The following is a 27,261-nucleotide window of genomic DNA, read 5'->3' on the forward strand; positions in this document are numbered from 1 at the left end:
CCGGAGCTGGGGAGCCAGCGGCCTAACGCAATCTTGACTGACTGCCAGCGAGCACGCGCGACAGTTCACGGCCGTATCCTCTCACGAGGCGGTGTCTTCACCCCAAACTCCAGTTCCGCATGGAGACTGGCCCTTGGCCATCTCATCTCTTGCGCCTGGTGTTCTCTGCCCAGCCACGCCATCCCTGGGGCCTCTGTGGTGGCGGAACTACTGTGTCAGGGGTCGTGGTTTTCAGGGAAATGCCGTACTCGGATTGACAAGAGGGCGGGCAGTAGGCGGGACTTCCGGCCCGCTGTTCCGTCAGCTGCCTTCCCCGGGCGTCTCCCCGCAACCTCTTCAACTTCCCTTGTCCGTGACGCGGCTCCTAGGAGAAAGCCGACTGGACTGGGGCCCGGGAGCGTTAGCTGCAGGTGAGGATCCTGTGTGTGCATCTCCTTGCGGCTGTCTCTGAGAGGACACACTGTTTGGCTAGGACCACGAGGAGACTGACTGAAGAGTGGGTCAGTGACAGCGAGGGGAGCGTGAGGAGGGGTTACGAGGCAGCTGTGAGCCAGAGGCAGTGACAGCGAAGGGACTGACCGAGATGTAGCTGCTTGCGAGGAGTGTGCCACCCAGGAGCGGTGAATGCGAAAGGACTCTGACCTCGGAGAGCCCGAGGCAGAGACTGCGAGAGGACTGTTAGCGAGAAAGTATGAGGCAGTGCCTTGGAGGAGACTCGGGGTCGAGAGAGAGTGACTGTGCGGGGACTCTGATCTAAGAGAACAAGAAGCAGCGGCCGGGGGGGAGGGGGCGGGGGCGGGGATCCTTGACCAACGAGCAGTCACTTTGAGGGGCTGACGGGGACAACAGTGTGGGCTCAGTGACTGGACATGGTACTGCAGGGTTATGTTTGGGCACGGGCTGTAGTTGAGCGGTCATGACTAGGCAGAGAAGGTCTTCAGTGTAAAGAACACGGATCTGGGTGGGACTTACCAGATAGACCCAAGTTTAACTTTCTGGACAAACGTCTTGTGACTGGGAAACTTATCTCAAGACCGAGCTCCAGTTTTTTCATCAGTGAATGGGAAGTTTGGACTAGATTAATGTTTACTAGACTAGGGGTTCCATCCTATTATTGGGTTGTGAAATCCATTTAATGGATAGCACCTGAAATTTTTTTTTAATGGAATACAATAGAAATTTTCAGTGTGTTCACATAGTAAGGGTAAGTATTGTTTCATGAAACTTGTTTCAGTTATGTATGTATGAGATGATATAAAATGGATTTCATATATCCCGAAATGTGTGAAATGTAAGTAAAAATGTTTAAACTCAGATTATTTCTGAGTTTTCTTTCAGGTCTAAAATGCCATGATTCTTTGTTTAGAGGACTGTTTAGAAGTAAGTACAAAGACTGGCTCTGTGGCTGGGGAGACAGGCTCCATCAGATTGACTTAACTGGAGAAGTTGTCCCAAATATAATTGAGGTGACTGGTTATGACTGAGGACTGAAACTCAAGATCTCAGTTGGGAGAACCAGAACTTACATATTGAAATAGGGACAGTGATATTTATAGAAGCAGTGAGGATAGAGAGGTTTGTGATAGGAAAAACTGCTAGGAGCCGACATCGAGAAAGGGGAAGCTTTGAGGAGTGTAGGAGCAAGACTTAGGAAGGGAACTGAAGATAGAGACAGAAAACATTCTGCCAAGAATAGAATGGGGGTAGGGAGATACGGCCTTTAGGGTCCTTTTCAATCTTGATATTTAGTGATTCTGTAAGTACCAAGAATTGCTGGTATAAAGATACTAGTTGAGAATGGAATTGGTGCAGTAATCAGTGGTAAGCAGATGGTGACCACCATGGGGAAGAAAGGAGATGCTAGGAGAGTCAACAGTGGTGACTGGAATACCATATGGGAGAGCCTTTGGTGTATTTAGCTATCCAGCTCAGTGATTATGTGCTAGAGGCCAAGACTGGCAAACTGGGAATAATACCATGCTGTGAGTAATTCAGATGATGTTTTAGTTGGTGGTTTTATCCCCTACTGATCCCCATTCCTGAGGGCTGTTAGCAATGCAGATGAAATGAACTAAAGTGAGTTTCACTACCTCCTCTCTATAGACTTTATAAAAGGTGCTACTGATTGTGCACCCAGTGTTTTCTTTAAAACAATATTTAATAGAAGAAGCTTGAGGTAATTTTAACTTATCTGACACTGCGTTTATCTGATAACCTAATAGTCACCCTCACCTCCTACACACATATACTATGTGATAGAGGAAGGGAGTTCAGAAAGATTCTTGAATGGTAAAGTATTGAGTTGTGAACAATAGGGGAGAGTCTTTGTTTAGCTAAAAAATGGCTAATTACACCTTTTTCTAAAACATTAGATGTTTACTTGGCATACATTATACATAACTGAAAGGAGCTACTCAAGAATTTATTTCTGTAACAATACAGTTGACCCTTGAGCAACACATGTTTGAGCTGCATGGGTCCACATACATGTGAATTTTTTTAATAAATATAATACTATAAATGTATTTTTTCTTCCCTATGATTTTCTTTTTCTTTCTTTCTCTTTCTTTCTCTCTTTCTTTCTTTCTTTCTCTTTCTTTCTCTCTTTCTTTCTTTCTCTCTTTCTTTCTCTTTCTCTCTTTCTTTCTCTCTTTCTTTCTTTCTTTCTGAGAGAAAGGAGGGGGGAAGGGACAGAAGGAGAGGGAGTGAAAGAATCTCAAGCAGGCTCCACACCTAGCTTGGAGCTGAAGCAGGCTTCATCTTACCAACTCTGAGAACATGGCCAAAATTAAGAGTCAGATGCTTAATCGACTGAGCCACCCAGGCACCCCCTTATGATTTTCTTTAAAAAGAAAAAAAAAAGGATTGTATTTATTGATTTATTTGAGAGAGTGAGAGAGCATGAGCAAGAATGGGGGACAGGGAGAAAGGGAAGCGGACTCCTTGCTGAGCAGGGAGCCGGACGTGGGGCTCCATCCCAGGACCTCGGGACCATGACCTGAGCTGAAGGCAGACACTAAACCAACTAAGCCACTCAGGCCACCCAGGCCCCTCAGCCCCCTTATGATTTTCTTTCTTTCCTCCTTTTTTTTTTTTTAAGATTTTACCTATTCATTTGAGAGAGAGAGAATGAGAGATAGAGAGCACGAGAGGGAAGAGGGTCAGAGGGAGAAGCAGACTCCCCGCCGAGCAGGGAGCCCGAGGTGGGACTCGATCCCAGGACTCCAGGATCATGACCTGAGCCGAAGGCAGTCGCCCAACCAACTGAGCCACCCAGGCGCCCCCCCTTATGATTTTCTTAATAACATTTTCTTTTCTCTAGCTTCCTTAACATTCCTTGTTAGAATATGGTAAATAATATGTCTAACATACAAAATATGTTAATAACTATTAATGTTATTGGTAAGGCTTCCAGTCAACAGTAGGCTTGTTTTGAAGGAGTCAAAAATTATAAGCAGATTTTCAACGCGCACGCGCACGGGTGTGTGTGTGTGTGTGTGCGTGTGTGTGTTGGGGGACAGTGCTCCTAACCTCTGTTTTGTTCAAGGGTCAATTGTGCATGTTTCAAGGTAACTGACTTAGAAGAGAAGACATTTAGGCTTGGAGACTGCAGCACTGCCTCTGGGATCCTTTGTGTTTGTTGAATGAAAGGATTCTTTTTGACCTACCCTGCTTTGCAAATTCCCTTCAAAAACCAGTATAATGGCCTGATTGATAAAGAATGAACTTTATTCCTTTCTAAGCCTATGATTTCTCTTCCCATAAATAGGTGAGGTTTTATTTTTCTTGGGGACCTTCTCTTTGAATATATGGTCCGTTAGGGAGAATAATTTGGTCAAAGCCTTAGGTTCAGAAATCCCAGGTTACTTTATCTGATGTTAACACTAACTCACTCTGTGACTAAGGGAAGAACTGTTTGCTTTCTCTTGTTTAAGCTTTTCTAACTATGGCAGAAGTAACTGTTCTGCTTAAACAGTCTTTAATAATCAGAAACATAGGCATACTCACCAAATTTTGTATACAGTCTCATTGAGTTTGTAAACCACCTGACCCCATTCTTGATTCCCCTGTGGAGCTGTCTAAACTCTAAGTTAGACGTGATTCTCCTAGGGAAAAAAGTTTATAACTTTTCCATGTTAGAAACGCTGATAAGAATTGATTTATAAAATATTTATAGAAAAAGCAAACATAATAATTTGCTATTGTTATTAAGGATGGGTAATGACAAAATATCTAGTAATAATTATAATTTTCTTATGCTTTTCTTTTCATGTATTTGCATAACTGATCTGAAGTCAGATCTTTTGGCTCTTCTATTGGAGAACTCTCTCTACTCCCTCTTCTACAATTCAGTCAGTAAATTAAGGGAATATACATTTTTATGTACTCTATTTTGCAGTATGTAACAGAGCTCCACTCCAGAAGGGGAAAAAAAAAAAAACTGTTTGTGAGTCTCTAACAAATATTTGGCACTATGTTAGGTTTGTTTACATACATTCCCTCATTAATATAAATAATTGAATTGCTTGTATTTTACTGTTTGCAAACCAGATTAGTAGATAGATATATAGCTGGGGTTTTTTTTTTCGGTTTTTGTTTTGTCTTTTTTTCCCTTTCTTTTGATAACTCTCTTGTTAAAAGTTGTATTAATTTGAAGCTTTCTATATTTATACTAGAATGACTGCCAGTGAGCCAGGGGAACCCCTGGGTCTGCCAGGCTGTTATATCACACTCACAACTATTTGCAAACCAATTTTGAAGTAAAGGCTGGTAAAAAAAAAAAAAAGTAACATATGGTCTTTGCTCTATGCTAGAGAACAAAATGGATGTGTGGCACTTAACAGAAAATAGTTTTTTTGTTTTGTTTTTTAGGTAGTTTTTTTTTTTAATTTAAAGGTAATTATCCTAGATGTGATTATCTTTGTTTATTTTTTGGCCATAGAGTAGAAATCTTAATCTTTTTTTGTGCCATGGGCCCCTTTGGCAGTATGGTGAAAACTTGTAGATTCCCTTTTGGAATAATATTATTATACCAAACAAAGAATTAAATACATAAAACTTGAAACTATGTTGAAATAAAGTTATCAAAATGCTTTAAAAAATGTGTGGTATGAGGGACACCTGGGTGGCTCAGTCATTTGAGCGCCTGACTCTTGATCTAAGGGTTGTGAATTCAAGCTCCAGGTTGTGCTCCATGCTTCATGTGGAGCCTGCTTAAAAAATTACATAAATATAAAATAAAATGTGTAATATACTATATATGCTTTTAACATCGTAAATAATGTTTACTATCAATGGATCTTATAATAATTTAAAAATGATATGTTTAAACAATATTCCAAAATATTTGTAATAAGTGTAATGCTATCTGAAAATATCTAAGATTTCTATTAGTGATGATCTATTACTATTGTGGCTTATGTTCATAATTGAAGGAAATGGTGAATTTGCCAGAGGTTAGTAAAAATGAATATATAATTCTTTTTTGTCCAAATCCCAGAATTCCCTGAATCTGTCATAGACCCTGCCTTAGAGATATAAATTCTATAACCCACTCTAGGAAAAGCAGAATCTAAACACAGAGTTTACTCACTGAATTTTGTAGTGGAGTGGTGGGAGAGCAAAATTATTAACCATAAGAATTATTACAAGTGTCCTTTGTGGTTTTTAGGATAATCTCTTTCTTGAAATATTCTATTGTGTGGCAAGGCCCAAATATAACCTTTATTTTGTTCCAGGGTGAACCCAGGGTCTGGCACAGTGTAAGTGCCCACTCAGTGTTTGTTGAATAAAGATTTCTCTGAAGAAATTAGAGGGAAGAGATCAAGTTCAAAACTAAGATCTTAGATGTGGCAATTTAGTAGCCTCAAATATTGAGGCATACCACTGAGCTCTGTTTTAAAACTAATGTGTCAGTGTGGTTATTTTGTGATCTTTACTTTTTCATTTAGAATTTCCCAAATCGGGTGTACTTCTGACTTATTCTATATAATGTAACATACACAGGTTGGTGACATAAACTGCAGTAGTCCTATATCAGAAAGATACAGTTCAATTTCTTGAAATAACCATATTCCTAGCACTGACTTTTACTTTACTGTTTGCATAATCTAGGTAGGATTTGCTACCAAATTATTGATAAAACTAGTTCCATCTTCATTTAGTATAAGATGGCAACTTTTTTGGCAAACTTTTTTCAGTAAAGGGCCATCTAGATAGTAAATGTTAGGCTTTATAAGTTATACAGTATGTATTGCCACCTACTCAACTCTGCGATTAGCACAAAAGCAGCCATAGATAGTACATCAGTGAAGGAGCATGGTCGTGTTCCAAATAATACATTATATGTAAAAAAAAAAAAAAAAAGAGAGATAGGAGGAAGGGAAAAATGAAGGGGGGGAATCGGAGGGGGAGACGAACAATGAGAGACTATGGACTCTGAGAAACAAACTGAGGGTTCTAGAGGGGAGGGTGTGGGGGGATGGGTTAGCCTGGTGATGGGTATTAAAGAGGGCACATTCTGCGTGGAGCACTGGGTGTTATGCACAAACAATGAATCATGGAACACTACATCAAAAGCTAATGATGTAATGTATGGTGATTAACATAACATAATTAAAAAAATAAAAAATAAATAAAAATAAAAAGTAAATATTCAGTAAAAAAAAGTTATGTTAAAAACAAAAAAACAAAAAACAAAAACAAACTTTAGTTTCAAAAGCGGGCAGTGGGCCATTTTTGGCCTGTGAGGTCTGCTGGTTCTTGAATCCAATCCCTCCTCCCCACTGTGGGTTAGGCATATCCTCCCTCCAACTTCCCCCCCTGCTCTGCATGGAGCCTGCTTCTCCCTCTCCCTCTGCCTGCCACTCCCCCTACTTGTGCTCTCTCTGTCAAATTTTAGTATATGTGCTGCTGAAGCGAGCACATCTCTGTCAATAAAATCTTAAAAAAAGAGCACCACTTTATTAACCTCCACAACTTGCGGGCGCCTGGGTGGCTCAGTCGTTAAGCGTCTGCCTTCAGCTCAGGTCATGATCCCAGGGTCCTGGGATTGAGCCCCACATTGGGCTCCCTGCTCGGCGGGAAGCCTGCTTCTCCCTCTCCCACTCCCCCTGCTTGTGTTTCCTCTCTCGCTGTGTCTCTCTCTGTCAAATAAATAAATAAAATCTTTAAAAAAAAATAAAGTATGCTTGCTCACTCAGCTTTGGACCTGGACATTGGTATGCCAGTAGAAAATTACTGAGATACGGTTTTACCGAGGAAGATAATGTCCCAGAGATGGGAGAGGCAGGAATAGAATGCAAAGAAAAAATTCATGTCTCCTCTTTTTGCAGATAGTTCCTGTAGTACTCTGTCAAATTTGAATTCAGTTTTTGAAACTTGAAGAATATATATGCTTGCAATTTGCTATTACTTAGGTTGTTGCATAGGTTAGGAAGCAGAATCTACCTCCTCTTTCACCCTGGGGTGCTTACTAGATCTACTAGCAATAAGGAGGTAGAATAGAAGGGGTTGGGTGGGAGTCCTTAAAACTACACTTGCAGGACACTGTCATCTTTAAAACACAAGCGTGTGCATACCAGTACCCAGATTTTGTCGCCTTTAGGACACTTACATTGGAAAAACACTTGACCAGATTTATCCTCAGTGTCTCCTCACTGCTGCCCTTCCCACCTCACACACATTTCCACTTCGGTGTACTTTCTTAGTAGCAAAATTGATGCATCCAAGCGGGCATTTATTGAAACATTGAAGAACAAGGCAAGCAGTGTGTACTGGGAGGTGAGTCAGCAGAAATGGAGCCAGATTTTGTGAATCTGAGTAAAAATCACAGGCACAGATACTACATTCTGTATCTTGAAAGCAATTTAGAGACACTAATTCACTTAATAGGCGTGGTGGTGTTCTGGTGGTTGTGGCAGGTATGTCCATACTTAGATCTGTGCATCAGTGGGGATTTTGACTAAAGATAGGTTACTAGGGACTGTAAAGGTTAGAAAGATCAGGCCTTACAAATGGTCTCAGATCCTTTTCTCTCTTGTAATAGTTTCATTTTACAAAGAAACTTTTTTTTTGTAGGATAAACCGCTAAGGAAACAGGAAGCTTTGGCACACCCTAATGAGTTTAAGGGGCAGGCTATGTATCTTATCTCCAACTACTTTCATTCTGACTCATCCTAGCTTAATTAATATGGATGCTATGGCTAGAAGCCAGGATCCGCCTACAGAGAGTATTAGGTAATTCTCCACTCCTCAGCCCCATTCTGATCTTACACTATATTGGTTCTGAGGAGGTGCCATCTTTTTCCAACCTTATCACCTTCTGGACAGCCTGTTCTGTTAAGGCAGCCTGTGTATGTGTTTTTTTTGTTTGTTTTTTCCTCTCTTGAGTGTAGATATTCCCTTTTCCAGGGAGATCACTGCACCTTTACTTAATAGTGTTGGTTGATTCCAAAGGTGCAGTTATCATAAACGGAGAGTTTGGGAAGTATTGTTCCTCATTGTTGGAACAACTGGGCAATTGTGAATGTGGTAAAGGTGATGTGGTTTTAGGTATAGCTAAGTTTCAGTATAATGAACTAAAAGCCAACATGTATTTACTATCCTCAGTATGCTCTCATCCTCCAACATACCTTTTCTCAATGGCAAACCTGATATGTCAGGCATCTTTTGTAACTTTGGGGGAACTGGTAATTTCTTCCAGTAAGGCACTAATAATTAAATTATTCTGTACGCTTTCATGGTGTATAAGTTAGTAGATGTGGCATGGGGTTGGTCTAAGAGAGAGCCAATGAAAAATGGTCTCTTGAGAGATCTATAGAGTCAAAGTTTAAAAAATAGTAGTAGTTTTAGAGGAAAGGCATGAGACAATCTTTTTATAATTTCAAAATTCTTTTAGAGTTATTGTTAAAGAATGTCTGTGATCTTGGTGTTCTCCATCTCCTAAGAAAGTGGATAAGATACAGAAGTGTTTTACATGAAACACCAAAAGTATTAGGTGTATTTGTTCCAAATCCCTAGGATCTTAAGACCTGAGTTTAAGTCTAATGTGTAATGTTCAAAGTATAATGTAAAATACTGTGTAAGACACAAAAGTCATCTTTAGAAAAATAGAAGAACTATATGTAAGCAGATAAGGAAAAATAGTTTTAACAGGATGGGAGCTTTGTTGTGCCATCTTTGATACACTTATAAACTGACAAGAACTTGACTCCTTTCCATCAAAACAAAACAGTAATGTTGAATAAAGTGCTTTTCAAAATTTCGAAAGTGGTTTTCTATACTTAGTATATTCAAATAGTAATTGAGTGTGCCTACTCTGCACCAGAGCTCATTGCTAGGTATTAAATGCACCAATTAAGATTTTTGTGGTTCTAAGTGATAAGAAACCCAGTTTAACTAACTTAAGCAAAAAGGGGAATGAATGTATTGGTTGGCACAGTTAGACGGTTCAGGATCTGAATTCTCCCCATCATCAGCTTGCTTACTCTGTGTCAACGCTTTCAAAAAAGGCTCTCCTCCTGGTGATAGGATGGCCACTAGTTTGTCACAGGATGCTTCCCAAAGCCATGTCTCTAGGTTTAGATCCACAAAGAGAAGTGATAATCTTCATCTAAGCCTTTCCATCTGGTGAGTTCTGAAATGTACTCTGATTGGACTGACTTAGGTCACCTATTACTGTCCCTTCTCCCTTCCTCCTCCAGTCTGTGGCCAGGGGAGAATGATAACGCTGATTGGTTTAAGTTTGGTACATGTGATCTGATGCTAGGGTTTGAAGTTGAAGCTTACATAGACCAAATGAAAGTGAGTCCCCAGATGAAAATGGGCTCTTTTCAGAGCGGGATTGAACAGTGGGAAGACAACAAATATCCGCTACATCAGGAAATTTATAGTCTAGTTTCTCATTTCATCCTTAGCATGACTTAGAAATTAAGTATATTTGATTAGAGCCTTCCTTGATCACTCTTTAGACTTAGAGTTAAGGTACTAGAAGGAGCTAGAATTAAATCCCAGTTTATATATGATTCCTAGTCTAGTGTCCTCTCTGCTCTTTTACTGTGGCCCAAACCAAAACAAGTCCCTAGAGTTCTTGAATAGTTTGCCATTGATAGGTCCAGTGAGAAGGGAGCCCATTGTTTATGAAAGATGAAATTAAATTCCTGACTGTAATATGTGATTTTGATTAAATTCAAGTATGACCATTTTATATACTAGGCAGCATGGTGGTGCTGTTAAGTGCACAGACCCTAGAGTCAAAATGCCTAGGGCCAAATCTTATTTTTGCTCTGTCCTAGGTGTGTGACCTCAGTCATTTAACTTAGCTGTGACTCTATTTCCTCATCTTCAAAATAGGGATAATAGTATTATCTAACTTACAGGATTGTTGGGAGGATTAAATTATTTAACATATGCAAAGGTTAAAACTTCCTGGCACATAGCAAGTGTGCTAAATGTTAGCTATAATTATTATCATAATCTTTGGTATTGTGATAGAGATGTGAATTGTGTGATAATGCAATAAAACAGATTTACATCTGATTGAATACCCTAATCATTAAGAAATTTAAATATATTCTCTACTCTGTTTCTGTTTTTTTTTTTTTTTTTTAAGATTTTATTTGAGAGGGAGCATGTGAGAGAGCATGAGCAGTGGGGAGAGGTGGAGGGGAGGGGCAAGGGGAGAGGGAGAAGCAGGCTCCCCACTGAGCATGGAGCCTGATGCCGGGCTCAATCCCAGGACCCTGGGATCATGACCTGAACCACTTAACCGACTGAGCCACCCAAGCGCCCCTCTATTCTGTTTTCTAAAGATAAATTCTACTGTGTTTATATTGCACTAACCTAGTACTCTAAAAGTGGATCTTGGGGCGTCTGGGTGGTGCAGTCGGTTGGGCGTCCCATTCTTTGTTTCGGCTCAGATTGTGATCTCAGGGTTCTGAGATTGAGCCCTGTGTCAGGCTCTGTGCTCAGCGTGGAGTCTGCTTGAGTTTCTCTTTCCATCTCCCTCTGCCCTTGCCCCCCCCAATAAAATGAATAAATAAATCTTAAAAAAAAAAAAAGAGTGGATCTTAAGTGGGGGAGGGATCTAGTGGTAGGTCACATTGGTGTATGGTGACATATATCTATCCTGATCAATATTTTCGACAGTGATTTGGTTGGAGACAAAAACCTTTCCAAGTTTATAGACTACATTAAATTATGATAAATAGCTAATATTATATAGACAGTCAAGATTTGACATTATTTTAACAGATTGGATAAGCAAAAAGATCAACCAAGATGGACTTTAACAGGATAATGACCAACAAAATGAATAAATGTGTTTCTACACAACCTCTGCTTGAATATCCTGGTGTGCCAAAATGAAATGCCTCCTGAGTTAACCCAGTTCTGTTTCAGATAACTCTTATTCCTAAAAAGGTTTTTATTATGTTTAGTTACCATTTATAACTCTGCCTCTTCCAACCAGTGATCTATTTTTTGTTGTCTGGGTATTTGCTCTATCCAGCATGACAGGCATTCAGATATTTAGAGATAGTTACCAGGGTACCTTCTTGTAATAGTATGGTATTGTATCATATTATATACTCTAGTGATTAGGAGTGTGTAGTCCGCAGCCAGGCTGGCTGAATTTGATTCTTAGCTTTGCTACTTACTAGCTGTGTGACCTTATCATCTGTGCCTCAGTTTTCTTATCTGTAAAATAGTAATAAAAACAATATACCTATGTCAAAGGGTTGTGAATATTAATATTTTTACATTTAAAGTATACTTTTCATGGGGCACCTGGGTGGCTCAGTCAGTTAAGTATCTGCCTTCCGCTCAGGTCATGATCTCAGGGTCCTGGGATTGAGCCCCACATTAGGCTCCCTGCTCAGTGGGGAGTCTGCTTCTCCCTCTGCCCCTCCCCCTGCTCATGCTCTGTCTCTCTTAAATCATAAATAAAATCTTTCAAAAAAAAGTATACTTTTCATAATAGTAATCCTAGGGGGAAAACTTGACAAAATCTTTCTGGATATAGGGGATACACAAGAAGGCAAGCTTTAAGGCAGATGATGACAACTACTACTACTAAATAATATAGTAGGTAATACTTACAAATACTTACTTGTGCCAGGCACTGAACTAAGGCTTACATGGAGTACTCCATTTGAACTTCATTTGTTAGGTGATGCAACTCTGGCAATTAAGGAATTTGTCCAAGTTCTCGTGGCTAGTAAGTAGTGGAGAAGGGATTCATGCTTAGGTAATCTGATTTTAGGGCCTGAACTCTTAAATCATAACACTATGCTGATGGAGTGAGGTTAAAATTTCTGTATTTCTTTTTTTTTTTTTTTTTAAAGATTTAATTTATTTGTTTGACAGAAAGTGAGAGCACAAGCCAGCCGGGAGACAGAGGGAGAGGGAGAAGCAGGCTTCCTCCTGAGCAGGGAGCTGGATGTGGGACTCGATCCCAGGACCCCAGGATCATGACCTGAGCCGAAGGCAGTGGCTTAACAGACTGAGCCACTCAGGCACCCCAAAATTTCTATATTTCTTAAAATGGAGCATGGATAAAAAATACTGAGAAACACTGCCTTAGACATTTGATGGAGCATGGATAAAAAATACTGAGAAACACTGCCTTAGACATTTGATTGAAAGTGATTATATAAGGCAGATGGAGAGATTTTGTTATATGTACTCAATTGAAATACAGGTAAAATATATTAGTGTTACTATTATTTACCAAAGGGCTTTGTAACATGTTAACAACAAAAGTAACCACTGTAATCACAGTAACCACATGATTCCTTCTATGTTTGTGAATTTTACTTTAGCTTTAGCTAATCACACAAATTCTTTCTCTTGCCTCGAGTCCTTATCGTGATATTTTATATTTTTTGTATGATTTTTTTAATCTAGTGGAATAGAATGGATATCACAAGGTCCAATTACCCCAGATACCAGTTTGGCTTTGAAATATATTTAAATCACACTGGCAGTATTTTAACTCTTAGAGGGAGAGCTTTTGCTTCTTTCTAGTTCAATATTATCCACCAAAAGGTTTTAACCTTTTAGCTAAGTAATGAATTATTAGTAGGGATTCTTCAGGAATAGAAATATTTGAGGGGCGGGCGCCTGGGTGGCTCAGTTGGTTAAGCGACTGCCTTCGGCTCAGGTCATGATCCCGGAGTCCCGGGATCGAGTCCCACATCAGCCTCCCTGCTCAGCAGGGGGGTCTGCTTCTCCCTCTGACCCTCTTCCCTTTCGTGCTCTCTATCTCTCTCTCTCTCAAATAAATAAATAAAATCTTAAAAAATAAAAAATATTTGAGGGGCAATCAAAAATCAAACCATGTGTTTGTCTAGTTAAGTTGAATCATATGACAAGATGATTCAGTGCTTTAAGAAGTAAGCAGTTAGAAAGGAAAGCAAATCTTATGTTACATATATTTTGCCATAGTATAAAAAAAAAGCCAGACAAACAAAAAAGTAAAGCAAAGTTGAAGTCGGGGAGGAAGAGATGGATTCTAATGTGGCATGAGGAAACCTGACAATGGTAGTATGTTGATTCTCTTAATTTTGATGATTCCCAGATGTATAGTTATGTTAAAACTCATTAAGTTATACACTTTAAATACAGTTTATTGTATGTCAATTATACTTCAGTAAAGCTATAAAAATATTATAGCACACATACCTTTCCACTCCTCCACCCCCCACACAGAGCAAAGACTTTTTTTTAAAATATTTTTTATTTATTTATTTGACCGCACAAGCAGGGAGAGAAGCAGGCAGAGGGAGAGGGAGAAGCAGGCAGAGGGAGAGGGAGAAGCAGGCCCCCCGCAGAGCAGGGAGCCTGACACGGGGCTCGTTCCCAGGACCCTGGGACCATGACCCGAGCCGAAGGCAGCCGCCCAACTGACTGAGCCACCCAGGTACCCCAGAGCAAAGACTTCTGAAGAAATTCCTATAAACATGTCTTTGGATGTGTTAAGTATTTTTCTATTAAACATTAAGGAATTTTAACTTGAACTTATAGAAAGTAATTGTTGAAAAATACGATACCACATTTATTCCCTTGATTTATTATGGCACCCTTAAAACTGTTTTATATCACAAATGGAAAGTACAGGTGCTTTTACAATGACACCTATTTGTAATGTCAGAAGAGGAACAGAGATTAAAGAAATCTTTTTTTTAAGATTTTATTTATTTATTTGACAGAGCACAAATAGGCAGAGTGGCAGGCAGAGGGAGAGGAAGAAACCTGCTCACCACCAAGCAGAGAGCCCAATGCAGGGCTCAATCCCAGGACCCCGGGGGTTTACAACCTGAGCTGAAGGCAGACGCTCAACTGGCTGAGCCATCCTGGCATCCTGAGATTAAAGAAATCTTTATTGCTTAAATTGGAAGTTTATAAGAAAATTCTAGGAAAACTATCCAATAGGAAAGATCTACACATCTGTACAGCTGACAAATTGGACTGACTGAATCAGGCCAATAGCCACATCAGTTCTATTCGACTGGTCCTGAGACCTTGTTTACCTTTAAGTAACTGTGACCTTTTATTCTACTGTGCAGTTAGTACTTACTTAAGTCTGCAAGAACTTAAGGGACCCATGCCATAGAATGTTCTTGACAGAAGGAAGCAGCAGTATTGATGACGAGACAGCTTCTTTTTACAAATCTTGGATTTCTGGGAGACAGAAAAAATAGTGGTAACGACTTTGGAATTAGACAAGTCTGGATTTAAATCCTGGCTCTCCCACGGCTAGCTTTGTGAGCTCTTGGATCTCTTACTTAACGTCCCTGTTCCTTAGTTTTCTCATTTGTAAGTTGGGGCTAATAATACCTGCATCTCAGGTTATATGGGTTAAATGAGAATAATGTATATTAAGTGCCTAGCATTAATATACTTAATGTATATTAAGTGCCTAGTATTCAAAGAAAGAGAGCCATTATTATAACTGTTGCTGTTATGATCTTCCTTGCAAGATGTTTAGATTATTAAAACATATACTTCTTGGAATATTTGTATCAGTCATACTAATTCAAAGAATTAGGAAAGAGAAGGAATCAATTTCTAGAGAACCTGAAAGACAGGCTTATATGAGAGCCTGTGTGGAAAATTTTTATAGAACATTTAAAAAAAATTTTTTTTAAATTTTATCTGTCAGAGAGAGTGCACAAGCACGGGAAGCGGCAGGTAGAGGGAGAAGTAGGCTCCCCACTGAGCAGGGAGCCCGATGCGGGACTCGATCCCAGCACTCTGGGATCATGACCTGAGCCGAAGGCAGTCGCTTAACCGACTGAGCCACCCAGGCGCCCCCCCCTTTTTTTTAATGTAACATAATACACAATTTTCTTCCTCCTTCTCCCACTCCTTCCCCATCCCTTCCTCCTCCTTTCTTCTTCTTCTGTTTCTTCTGCTGCTTCTACTGCTTCTGCTGCTTCTTCTGTTTCTCCTTCTTCTGCTGCTGCTTCTCCTTCTGCTGCTGCTGCTGCTGCTGCTCCTCCTCCTCCTCCTCCTCCTTTTTCCTCTGCTTCTCCTTCTTCTGCTTCTGCTGCTGCTTCTGTTTCTGCTGAGGGTAAGCTACAGAAATCATGCCCCTTTATCCCCAGGTACTTCAGCTTTTATCTCCTAAAAACAAAGATAGTCTTTTACATAACAGTGTAATTATCAAATGTATTTTAACATTGATGTGTATTATGATTTGATACACAGTTCATATTCAAATTTTACTGATTGTTTTAATAACTCTCCTTTATAACAATTTCTCCCCCAATCTAGAAATGAAATTTAGTTGTCTTTTCTTTGGAACAATCCCTCAGCCTTTCATTGTCTATCATGATTGACATTTTTTGAAGAGTAACAGGCCTGTTGTTTTATAGAACGTCCTTTAATTGAGGTTTGTTTGCTTGTTCCTCATAAACCCATACACAGTATGCTTTTTTGGCAGGTAATGTCCTCAGTGCCTCACATCAGGAGGCATTATTGGTGATGTTAATTAACTTTGATTACTTAGCTAAGAAATTTTTTTCACTTTAAAGGTAACTCTTTTCCCTTTGTAATTAATAAGTAATCTGTGAGGATTACTTCAAAATACTTGGCGATTCTTTGAAATTGTAAATATCCTGTTTTTTAACAAACTTTCCCCCAGTGGTTTTAGAATCCTAAGGAGCATTTTTGTATCATTAACATGTGGTTTCCTCAGCTGAATTGAGGTCCTCTTGAGAAAATAGTTTTTACTTCAAGAAATGTTATAGTACCTTATACACAGTAAGTTCTCAGTACTACTGACTACCTGACCTTCAACTCCCTGACACAAGATTGCTGATTGCATTTCTTATAATGGATTTTGTCTAATTACCCCGAAAAGTTAACAGATACTTAAGCAAAGTCCTATTGTATGCAAATAGACATGGTCATTAATTGGACTGAGTAGGTGGGCTTTTTTTAGGTTATTATTATTTTTAAGATTTTGTTTATTTGAGGGAGAAAGAGAGTGCATAAGTTAAGTGTTTTTCTATTAAACATTAAGGAATTTTAACTTGAACTTATAGAAAGTAATTGTTGAAAAATACGATATCACATTTATTCCCTTGATTTATTATGGCACCCTTAAAACTGTTTTATATCACAAATGGAAAGTATAGGTGCTTTTACAATGACACCTCTTTGTAATGTCAGAAGAGGAACAGAGATTAAAGAAATCTTTTTTTTTAAGATTTTATTTATTTATTTGACAGAGAGAGCACAAATAGGCAGAGTGGCAGGCTTTTGCTGCTGCTGTGAGAGAGAGAGAGCATGAGCATGAGCAGGGAGGCAGAGGGAGCAAGCTCCCCACTGAGCAGGGACCTGGACGTGGAGCTTGATCCCAAGACCCTGGGATCATGACCTGAGCCAAAGGCAGATGCTTAACTGACTGTGCCTTGGCACCTCTGATTAGGTGTTTTTAGTAGGCCTCTCAGACCGGTGAGGTGGGAGTAGTAATACAACCTCTGGATATTTACAAAGAAAAATTAATAACGATATTGAAGAAAAGTTATCATCATCACTGGAAGACTTGTTAAATGTATTCCTTATTCCATTTTAATTTGCATTTGTGATGAAAGGACATTTCTGGGTGGTATTCATCTTTCACTTTAGACTCTGACGTTTTTCATGTCAGCCTAATACTTAGCCAGGACTCATGGGTGTCACCTTCAGTCTCTTAAGAATTAGGTCAGGTTTCTTGTAGATCTTGTCACATTGCCACTTTAGCCAGAGGAAAGAAAGGCACAATTGCAGTTGTTTAGATGAACATTTTATTCAGGAGAGGTTATTAGAGGCAGTGAGGCGGAGTATAATGTCCTAGTTCTGTCTGGCATTTATTTTGTTTTTCACTTCTGCTCTAAGGATCTTTCTTCTACCATTCATGGTATCATGTCTTGGCAGAGATGGCAATTGATCATTAAAGTTCTTCTATCCCCAATTTCTGGCTGATGCCTCAAATCACATCATTATTAAATTAACTTATTTGTGTAAATTATGATACCCAAGAAAAATGCAGATATCCTTACAGGGTGTTGGAGAGGTAGCACAAGCCAACATCTAAATGAAACATCAAATATTCAGAACTTTTCTGTGGTAGCTCATGCTAGAAGCTCTGTGCTAAGTGAGACAGTAATAAAGTTTTCACTGGGGAAGGAGAAGCTTGGGTGGGGTTTTAATAGTTGGGGGCTTACAACAGGCTTAAGGTTCTGACTCTGAAAGAGGATGGGGAAATGGGTATTGGAAAAGGAAGAGGAAGGACATTTAAAAGATAGAGTACACTTCACAATTTTAATAGATGTAACCCTGTGGAGTGATATCTGAAACCTACAGAGCATTTAGAGTTAAAAAATCCAGCTTTGTTAAACCAGGAATTGGTGATGGCTGTCTCTTTTTTAAAAAGCTCTTTTTTTTCCATCTGCACCAAAAACATACTTTTCACATTTCCTTGTACTTGTTATATATCTCCAGATGTCCCAGGGATGTTATAAGGGCTGGTGGTAGAAGTCTATATAACTAACTTTCTCAGCCAAGTTTTTTGAATCTTTTACATTCAGTCAGGATATGAAATTAGCAGTTGGTGTACAGGCTATATTGGGCAGGGTAATAATTTCCAGGGTCAGGTGATTAATTGTGGCCATTGTTCCAGAGAGGCATTTCATTGTTTCTACTAGAGCATGTGTTTATTGAAGCTTTGTTGTTTTTGCCAGATGCAATTGGCTCATCTTGTGAAATGTGTGCTATGGAATTGATCTTTTGCTGAGTGTATCCATGTTAACATCTCTGAAATACTGGTGACAGACTTTTTCTCCACTTCAATGAGAAAAAAATTCTTTTTCACTTTCTATGACCAGTTAAAAGAAGATGGATGCACAGAGTTCAGCCAAAATGAACACAAGAAAGAGGAGAAAAGAGGTACCTGGACCCAATGGGGCAACAGAAGAAGATGGAATTTCTTCAAAAATGCCACGCTGTGCAATTGTAAGGAAGAGATTTCTTTATTGAACACTTAGCCTGGCAGGGGGAGGGTAGAAACTGATATAAAATTGATGCTATCAGTATGACAAGTCTTCTTAAATAATGGAAAGAATGAATAGTAAGTGTGAATAGTATTTTCACAGTTGTTGGAAATGTTACGCTTTCTTATCAAATTGTAGCTCACAGCTCATTTGCAAGAGCTTTACATTGGAACTGGAAAAAGAACGTTAGAAAAAAAAAGAATGTTGGGAAAATTTGCAAGTTGTGTGTATATTAGGCTAAAGATCAAATTAAAACTAATGGAATAGAGAAATTGGAGCAGTCATCTGATCTTAGTATCGTCTCATGGTGTTTAGTTTTCTGTGTCTTGTTTTTTTTCCTCCATTCCTTCACTCTATTACTGGTTATATCTTAGATGAGAGCCTTTTTCTATTACTGCCTACTTTGTGTTCCTTTATCCCTGGGATGTTATCTTGTATTTGCTAACTACTGCCAAGCCTTCGATGAAAGATCCCATTCCAAACTGCTCATTCTGTCTCGTTTTGGTACCCTTCTTAAAGCTTCTCCTAAAGAACATGTCAAAGACCACATAAACAATTGAAGTTATTATTATTATTTTTTTAAGATTTTTTCTTTAATTATTTGACAGCGAGAGAGAGAGACAGCAAGAGCAGGAACACAAGCAGGGGGAGTGGGAGAGGGAGAAGCAGGCCCCCCGCCGAGCAGGGAGCCCGATGCGGGGCTCGATGCCAGGACCCTGGGATCATGACCTGAGCTGAAGGCAGACGCTTAACGACTGAGCCACCCAGGCGCCCCTGAAGTTATTATTGATATATAATATTATTATGAAATCCATGTTTTAAAATTCCAATGAAAGGATTGTATGTTTCTGTGTTTTCTTTACCTATATTGACCATTAGCTGTTCATCAAACTGCAGTTTCCACTGTTTAGTTTTGGAGCTTCATGTAGTGCAAAGGGAAAAATATTTTTACTCTGACACAATTAACATTTGTTCCAAATCAGTACTCTATCTTGAGCAATAAAAACAACTGGATTCCCCCAACAAGAGACATATGCTTTAGGCCTGATGTTGATGATGATATTGATGGTAGGGGCAAGTGTATTAGTTTCCTATTGCTGCTTAACACATTGCCACAAATGTAGTGGCCTAAAACTATACAGTTATATTATCTTATAGTTCTGGAGGTCAGAAGTCTGAAATGGGTTTCAGAGGGCTAAAATCAAAAAGTCGATAGGGCTGGAGGTTCTAAGGGAGAATCTGTTTTCTTGTCTTTTCCAGCTTTGAGAGGGCTGTCCCCATTGCTTTGCTCATGGTGCCAGCTAGCAATCATATCACTCTGACTGCTGCTTCTGTCATCACATCTCTGCGGATTCTGACTTTTCTACCTCTCACTTACAAAGACCCTTGTGATTACATTGAACATACCTGAATAATCCAGGATAATCACCCTGGTTCAAAATCCTTTAATTTAATCATATCCGCAGAGCCCTTTTTGCCATGTAAGGTAACATAGTCACAGGTTCTAGAGAGTAACATGTAGACGTCTTTAGGGGACCATTATTCACTGTAGCAAGTATACTCAGAAAATGACTCAGCAGGAAACAAAACAGGCCATTGTTAATTTCTGAATGCTTCTTAAGAGAATTCAGGTTAAGGAGATATGGTGGTAAGCACCAATTCAGCAATCAGTCTTGGAGTAGGACAAGTTACAACCAAGTAGGTGATACTCGTTGCCAGTCACAATAGCCAGGGATAGAGCAAAGGCCAGTCTTAGTGGAATGGGATCTCAAAAGACTTAAATTTCTTGGTCCTTAGAATTGAGGAATTTCAGTGCTTTAAATTACTTTGCTCATGTATTCATGTCACAAATCAGTTGAGTGACTTCCTACTTACTCCACATTCCTCTCTAGTACACACTGGCTATTTAGCATGCGCTAATGGTTAAAGATTCACTCGCCCAACAGGCTGTACCAACCCTAGTGAGGGGTGTTTGCTAAATAAACTTGTCTGTCATCTCCATTGTACACTTGTATGTTCAATCTCTGACCCCTTTTCAGCTCTGTAGCAAAAGCAAACAAGATTTTTTTTCTTTTTTTTTTTAATAACAGCTCTATTGAGATCATATAATCCATACATTTTAAGTATACAATTCAATGGTTTGGGGTATATTTAGAGTTGTGCAACCATCACTGCAACCAATTTTAGAATATTCTCATCACCCCCCAAAAAAGTCCCATCCCCATCCTCAGTCACTTCCCATTACCTCCTAACTTTCAGCCTCTGGAAACTACTATAGTAGTTAGGTCTCTATAGATTTGCCTATTCTGGACATTACATATAAATGGCATACATACATACATAGTCTTGTGGTTGGCTTCTTTTCACTGAGCATGTTTTTAAGATTCATTAATGTTGTAGCATGTATTTGTACTTCATTTCTTTTTGTTGACAAATAATATTCCATAACATACCACATTTTACTTATCCACTCATTAGTTGACATTTGAGTTGAACAAACGAGATTTTATCATACACAATGTGCCAGCATGGCCAGTAGGTGATAGGAGTATAAAGATAAATAAGATCTTCCCTTTGAGAGATGTGAGCCTAATATGAGGCTCTATAGCTTAGAGCCCAGAAGAGGTTTTTTGTTTTTTTTTTTTTCCTTGCAAGGGGGAGAGAAATTGGAAATATCACCAAGTATTAGTAGCTGGGGTGGTGGGTCAGAATGAATTGGAAAGAAGAGAGAAAATAAGGAGGAATAATACAGGTATAACTTTATGGCTAGTTTGTTTATAAGTATAAAGAATTTACTGATACAGATGTTTCTAAAGATACAATCAAAAAGAATCACAAAAATATTTACGAAGAATAAGACTTTTAGCCTATCTTAATATTTATCATATGTATAAATAAATCACAAACTGACAACAGTTCTGCTAATGGAGATAGATCTCACAATCTCATATTGAGAACATCGGTGTGCCAGTTGCTATGCATTGGAGATGCAAAGATGAAAAAATGACCGGGGCGCCTGGGTGGCTCAGTTGTTAAGCATCTGCCTTCGGCTCAGGATCCCAGGGTCCTGGGATCGAGCCCCGCATCAGGCTCCCTGCTCCGCAGGAAGCCTGCTTCTCCCTCTCCCACTCCCCCTGCTTGTGTTCCTTCTCTCGCTGTGTCTTTCTCTGCCAAATAAATAAAATCTTAAAAATATATATTAAAAAAAGAAAAGAAAAGATGACCTTGCCCTTAAGAAGCTCACAGACGGGGGCGCCTGGGTGGCTCAGTCAGTTAAGTGTCTGCCTTTAGTTTAGGTCATAATCCCAGGATCCTGGGATCAAGCCTCACGTCGGGCTCCCTGCTCAGCAGAGAGTCTGCTTCTCCCTCTCCCTCTCCATCTGTGTGCTCACTCACTCACTCACTCTCTCAAATAAATAAAAAAGAAGCTTCTTTAAAAAAAAAAAAGCTCACAGACAAATAGGGGAAATAGATAAATAATTAAGATACAGAATGAGGGGTGCCTGGGTGGCTCAGTCGGTTAAGCATCTGACTCTTGATTTTGGCTCAGATCATGATATCAGGGTTGTGAGGTTGAGCCCCACATCAGGCTCTGCACTGAGCAGGGAGCCTGCTTAGAGTTCTCTTTTCTCCCTCTCCCTCAGCTCCTCCCCTGCTTGCATACTCTCTCTCCTAAAAAAGAAAAAACAAAATGAAAGGGCTAAATGGAAGAAAGAAGTACAATGGCTGCCTAGAGGAGCAACAGATAAACTTGGATCTAGGGGTGGGGACAGTGGTTTTGGAAAAGGTTCATTGAGGAGATTATTTCTGAGCTGAACTTTGAAGGATAAATAGGAATTCAAGGAATGGACAAGGGGCACCCGGGCGGCTCAGTTGGTTAAGCGTCTGACTCTTGATCTCAGCTCACGTCTTGATCTCAGGGTTGTGAGTTCAGGCCCCGTGTTGGGCTCCATGCTGGGCATGGAACCTACTTAAAAAAAAAAAATTCTCCAAGAAATAGGTAAGAGATAGAATATAAGTTCAAGTGTGAAATAATAGTGTGTTTAGCAAACTATGAGTAATATTACTAGAGTTTAAAGTTCAGAATAATAATCTGCAATAGATAAGGTAAGCAAGGGCTGATTATGAAGGATCTTGTGTGCTGTGATAAGGAGTTTGAACTTTATCCTGTGGATAATGTGATCAGATTTGTAGTTTAAAGATCATCCTGGTTGTTTTAGAAAGGATTCGTTGAAACAGGGATTGACAGAAACCAAAGGACTAGTTGTGAGATTGTTGTAATGATCCAGGTTGAAGATAATGAGAACTTAAACTAAAATTTTAAGTTTTTAAGGGGTAAAATAGACAATCCTTGGACATCAGGATGTAAAGGAGGAGAGGTGTTAAAGATGACTCCTGGATTTCAGTCTTAGGCAGATTGTGTAGATGGCATGCTTCTTACTTAAAGTAGAAATACAGAAAGATGGTTTAGGAGAAAGATGATTTTAATTTAGTACACGTTCAACTTAGAAGGTCTAGGAGACATCCAAATAGTGGTTAGATAGATGAGTTCATTGTTTACATTCATTGAAATGGCAGTAGGAGTAGGGAGAATTACTGCTTTTCTTTGCTCCTTCCTTCTTACCTCCCTCTCCCCCCTTCTCCCTTTCTCCCTTTTCCTTTTCTTTCCTACCTTCCCTCCTCCCTCCCTCCCTTCCTTCCTTCTCACCCCCAGAGAGTGGAATCTTTTTGTTCTGTTCCTTATCCCTTCTTTCTCACACCCTGTGGTATTCCTCTTGACTTCACAGCCTTTCCTCTAGCATTATGGAAAAAATTTAGATCTCAGTAAGACCTGTTACCATTTGTGCAGCATGTTTGGGTAAAAGGGGAATGTTTCTCTGTCATTGTGAAAGTTTTTGCTGAAAAATGTTTAAGAATCCTTGGAAGTAGAGTACTGGGAAGCCAATATCAAGTTCTGGTCATAATCTGAGTTATCTCCATTCCCTATTCCTAAGGACACCAGAATCTCATCTCTTTCACTGGAATTTTGAGGAATAGTGAGTTAATATACGTGAACATAATCAGGAAAAGTTTTTATGAAAGCAGTATTGCATTCAGAAGATCATTCATAATTTGGGGATGATGATCATTAATCGTTATAATAGTATTAGTTATAATTTGTATAGAATTAGAAACTTGATATAGCATCTAGAATCTAATCTCTTAGATTAATACAATTTAGTTAATTTTGTTGGCATAATAAAACCTGTGTGCCATAAACAACATGAGCTTATGTTGTTGATGATGACCTAAATTTGTTGAGTGCAACTATATGTGAAACATTGTGCTAGTTACTTTGCATATGCTCTTTTATTTAATCCTTGTAGCCGTCTTGTGGGGCATGTATTATATTCCATTTAATAGAAGAGGAAAGCCGTGATTTCACAGCTATTAAGTGATAGAGTTGGGATTTATTTATTTATTTTAAAGATTTTATTTATTTATTATGTCAGAGAGAGAGAGAGAGCACACAAGCAGGGGGAGTGGCAGGCAGAGGGAGAAGCAGGCTCCCCACTGAGCAAGGAGCCCGATGTGGGACTCGATCCTAGGACCCTGGGATCATGACCTGAGCCGAAGGCAGATGCTTAACCGACTGAGCCACCTAGGCGTCCCTAGAGTTGGTATTTAGATTTAAGTTTTTTCAAGTTCTAAATCCATGCCCTTTCATTTATGCTTCACAATCAGATAGCCAAACCACTTGAAGATAATATTCTGCAGGATTCCCTTGAGATTAAAATGAAGGAGGTATGTTTTAGAAGAATAAAGGTAGAAATACTTAGTCCTACTTTTTTAAGGCTTAGCTTCTAGAGACACTGTTTTTATAAAGATATTTTTAGAAATACTATTCATTCTAACTGGAGGCAATTCTAGAATGAGAAAGATTTTGCTGATCTGTTGTAGTTGAAGAACCTTAGGTTTCACTTTCTATACTTAGGAGGAATTGAAACCCTAGCCAGGAGAGATATCTGCATTTGCCTTCTGCCTTCATTTGCCTTCTGGAACATACACAGTATACAAGGAAGATTGAAGAAACAGCTGTAAAAGATAGAACACTTTTTTAAAAATATTTATTTTAGAGAGAGAGAGAGAAGGAGTGTGGGTGCATGTGAGTGGGGGAGGGGCAGGGGGAGAGGGGGAGAGAGAATCCCAAGCAGAACTCTGTGCTGGCCGCGGAGCCTGACACAGGGCTCGATCCCAGGACCCTGAGATCATGACCTGAGCCAAAATCTAGAGTTGGATGCTTAACTGACTGAGCTACCCAGGTGCCCTGAAAGATAGGATACTTTAATGTATCTTTTTAAATTGAGATAAAATTCATGTAACATAAAATTCACTGTTTAAACCATTAAAAAGTGTACAATTCAGTGTTTTTTTTTTTAGTGTATTCACAATGTTAATGCAGCCATCACCACTGTCTAATTCCAGAACATTTTCATCACCACAAAAAGAAGCCCCATACCTGTTAGCAGTCACCCCCCATCCCCCTAACCTATCCTCTGGCAACCACTAATCTACTTTCTGTCTCTAGGTATTTGTCTATTTTGGACATTTCCTATAAATGGAATCATATAGTATGTGGCCTTCTGTATCTGGCTTCTTATATTTAACATTGTTTTCAAGGTCCATCCAGGTAGTAGCATATATTAATACTGCATTCATTTTTACAGGTGAATAGTAGTACACGTAGACATACCATTTTGTTTATCCATTCATCACTTTTTGGCTATAGTGAATAATGCTGTTATGAACATTATTCATGTATAGGTTTTTAAAAATATATATATGTTTTCAGGGGTGCCTGGCTGGCCCAGTCAGTGGACCATGTGATTCTTGACCTTGAGGTCATGAGTTCAAGCCCCATGTTGGGCGTAGAGCCTACTTACAAAAATAATAAAAAAATAAAATCTTTGTTTTCATTCTCTTGGTTATATACCCAGGAGTGTAATTTTTGGATCATATGGTATTCTGTGTTTAACATTTTGAAGAACTATTTTCCAAAGTTGGGCACATGTTGACATTCACAGCAGCAGTGTATGAAGGTTCCAGTTTCTCCACATTCTTGCCATCACCATTTTTGCCAGTGTTTTTCCTCATAGCCATTCTAGTGGGTGTGAAGTTGTATTTTGTGATTTTCATTTGCATTTCCATGATGACTAATGTTGTTGAGCATCTTTCCATGTGCTTTTTGGCCATTAGTATATCTTCTTTGGAGAAATGTCTAGATCCCTTTGCTTCCCTTCCATTTGCCATGGCCTAACCCTAGATCTTTCACAGTTTCTCTTCCTAGACCTGTTAACTTGGCCTTCTCTAGATTAATGTTTCTAGCTGGATCTGGGCTTAATACAGTGCTCAGCAGTTCCGTTAGTCATTTGCTGATGCTCTGGTACATTTCCCACAACAGCTGTTCCACATATTTTCTACTTTCCTCAAGCTTTCAGTCTCATTCCAACCTCACTGTTTTTCATATGACATTTCATGTCCTTATTACTATACTGATAAAATTGAGGACATCAGATATAAATTTGTGTGTCTTTCCTCCTTTACATCTAACATTGTCCTTTTATCACCTTCCCTTCTTCTTTTAGAAAAGGGTGATCCTTCCTATTTCTGAAGCTAATACTTCCCCCCCTCCCCCTGCTTTCCTTTGAAGCCATTCCCTACCATTTCTCTAGACTCTTCCTTCCTCAGTTATCTGTTTTTTTCCTTCTCCGGTATTCTCCGTCTCTTTGGCTCCTTTTCCTCTGTCTTGGACATGTACAGATCTCCTTAACTTAAAAAAAAAAAAAGCCACTTGATATTTCTGTCTCCTCTAGGTACCTTTCAGTTTTTCTCATTCCTTTTACAGATACACATATCTAATGAGAGATTATTACTAATCTGTTTCCTTTTCTTCTTAAAGGTAATTTTCTTTGACTTTTATTAATATATTCTAGAAGGTCTCTAATAGTCATTTAAATCTCCAAATTCAAAGACTTCTCTCAGTTCTCATTTTCTTTGATCTCAACTCCTTTTTTTAAAACTTCCCCATTCCTGCTACTGTACTACTGGTACTACAATCTTATCTTCAGTTCAAAAATTCATTGTAAATGCCTCTTTTTCCTCAAGTGACAATATTTTTTCTTTCTTTTTTTTTTTTATAGATTTTATTTATTTATTTGACAAAGAGATAGCGAGAGGGGGAACACAAGCAGGGGGAGTGGGAGAGGGAGAAGCAGGCTTCCTGCCAAGTGGGGAGCCCGATGCGGGGCTCGATCCCAGGACCCTGGGATCATGACCTGAGCCAAAGGCAGATGCTTAATGGCTGAGCCACCCAGGTGCCCCAATATTTTTTCTTTTTACCGTGTGCTACCCATTCTTCCTTCACAAAATCTACCACGCTTTCTACTCCCACTGCAACAGCAATGGAAAAATCTGTAAGTCCATTTTCTTCTCCGTATAATAACCTCTGAACTGGTCTCTTTCTGAGTATGCAAAATAACCAATGGTGTCCTAGTAAACTGGCTCACTGCAGAGGAAAAAAACCTCTGATATATAGCATTTGCTGATTTCTGTGGCTGAGATCAGACTACCAATGATTTAATAACTGGCCCACAAAATTCCTGAATATTTGACAACCAACTCCAGTACACCATTGGTTATAACTTTCAGAGACACATTAAAACCCGTCTTTGATCTACATGTA

The 27,261-nt window shown here is 39.2% G+C and overlaps 1 protein-coding gene across 4 annotated transcripts in view; it reads left to right on the forward strand.

Annotated features, from left to right (window-relative positions):
- The window catches only part of PCYT1A (phosphate cytidylyltransferase 1, choline, alpha), a 69,233-nt gene that overhangs the window by 19,579 nt on the left and 22,393 nt on the right, over positions 1-27,261 (forward strand). For 3 of the 4 annotated variants that reach the window (XM_027584536.2, XM_027584533.2, XM_027584535.2), the window contains exon 3: positions 18,375-18,501. In XM_027584536.2, the coding sequence (XP_027440337.1) occupies positions 18,385-18,501 (117 nt within the window). In that variant the 5' untranslated portion in view covers positions 18,375-18,384. Of the gene's footprint in view, positions 1-273; positions 411-18,374; positions 18,502-27,261 lie in introns of those variants that run through there. The other variant, XM_027584534.2, reaches the window with a different exon arrangement.

The sequence above is a fragment of the Zalophus californianus genome, chromosome 1, assembly GCF_009762305.2.
Source record: "Zalophus californianus isolate mZalCal1 chromosome 1, mZalCal1.pri.v2, whole genome shotgun sequence".
In the NCBI taxonomy this organism is placed as follows: domain Eukaryota; kingdom Metazoa; phylum Chordata; class Mammalia; order Carnivora; family Otariidae; genus Zalophus; species Zalophus californianus.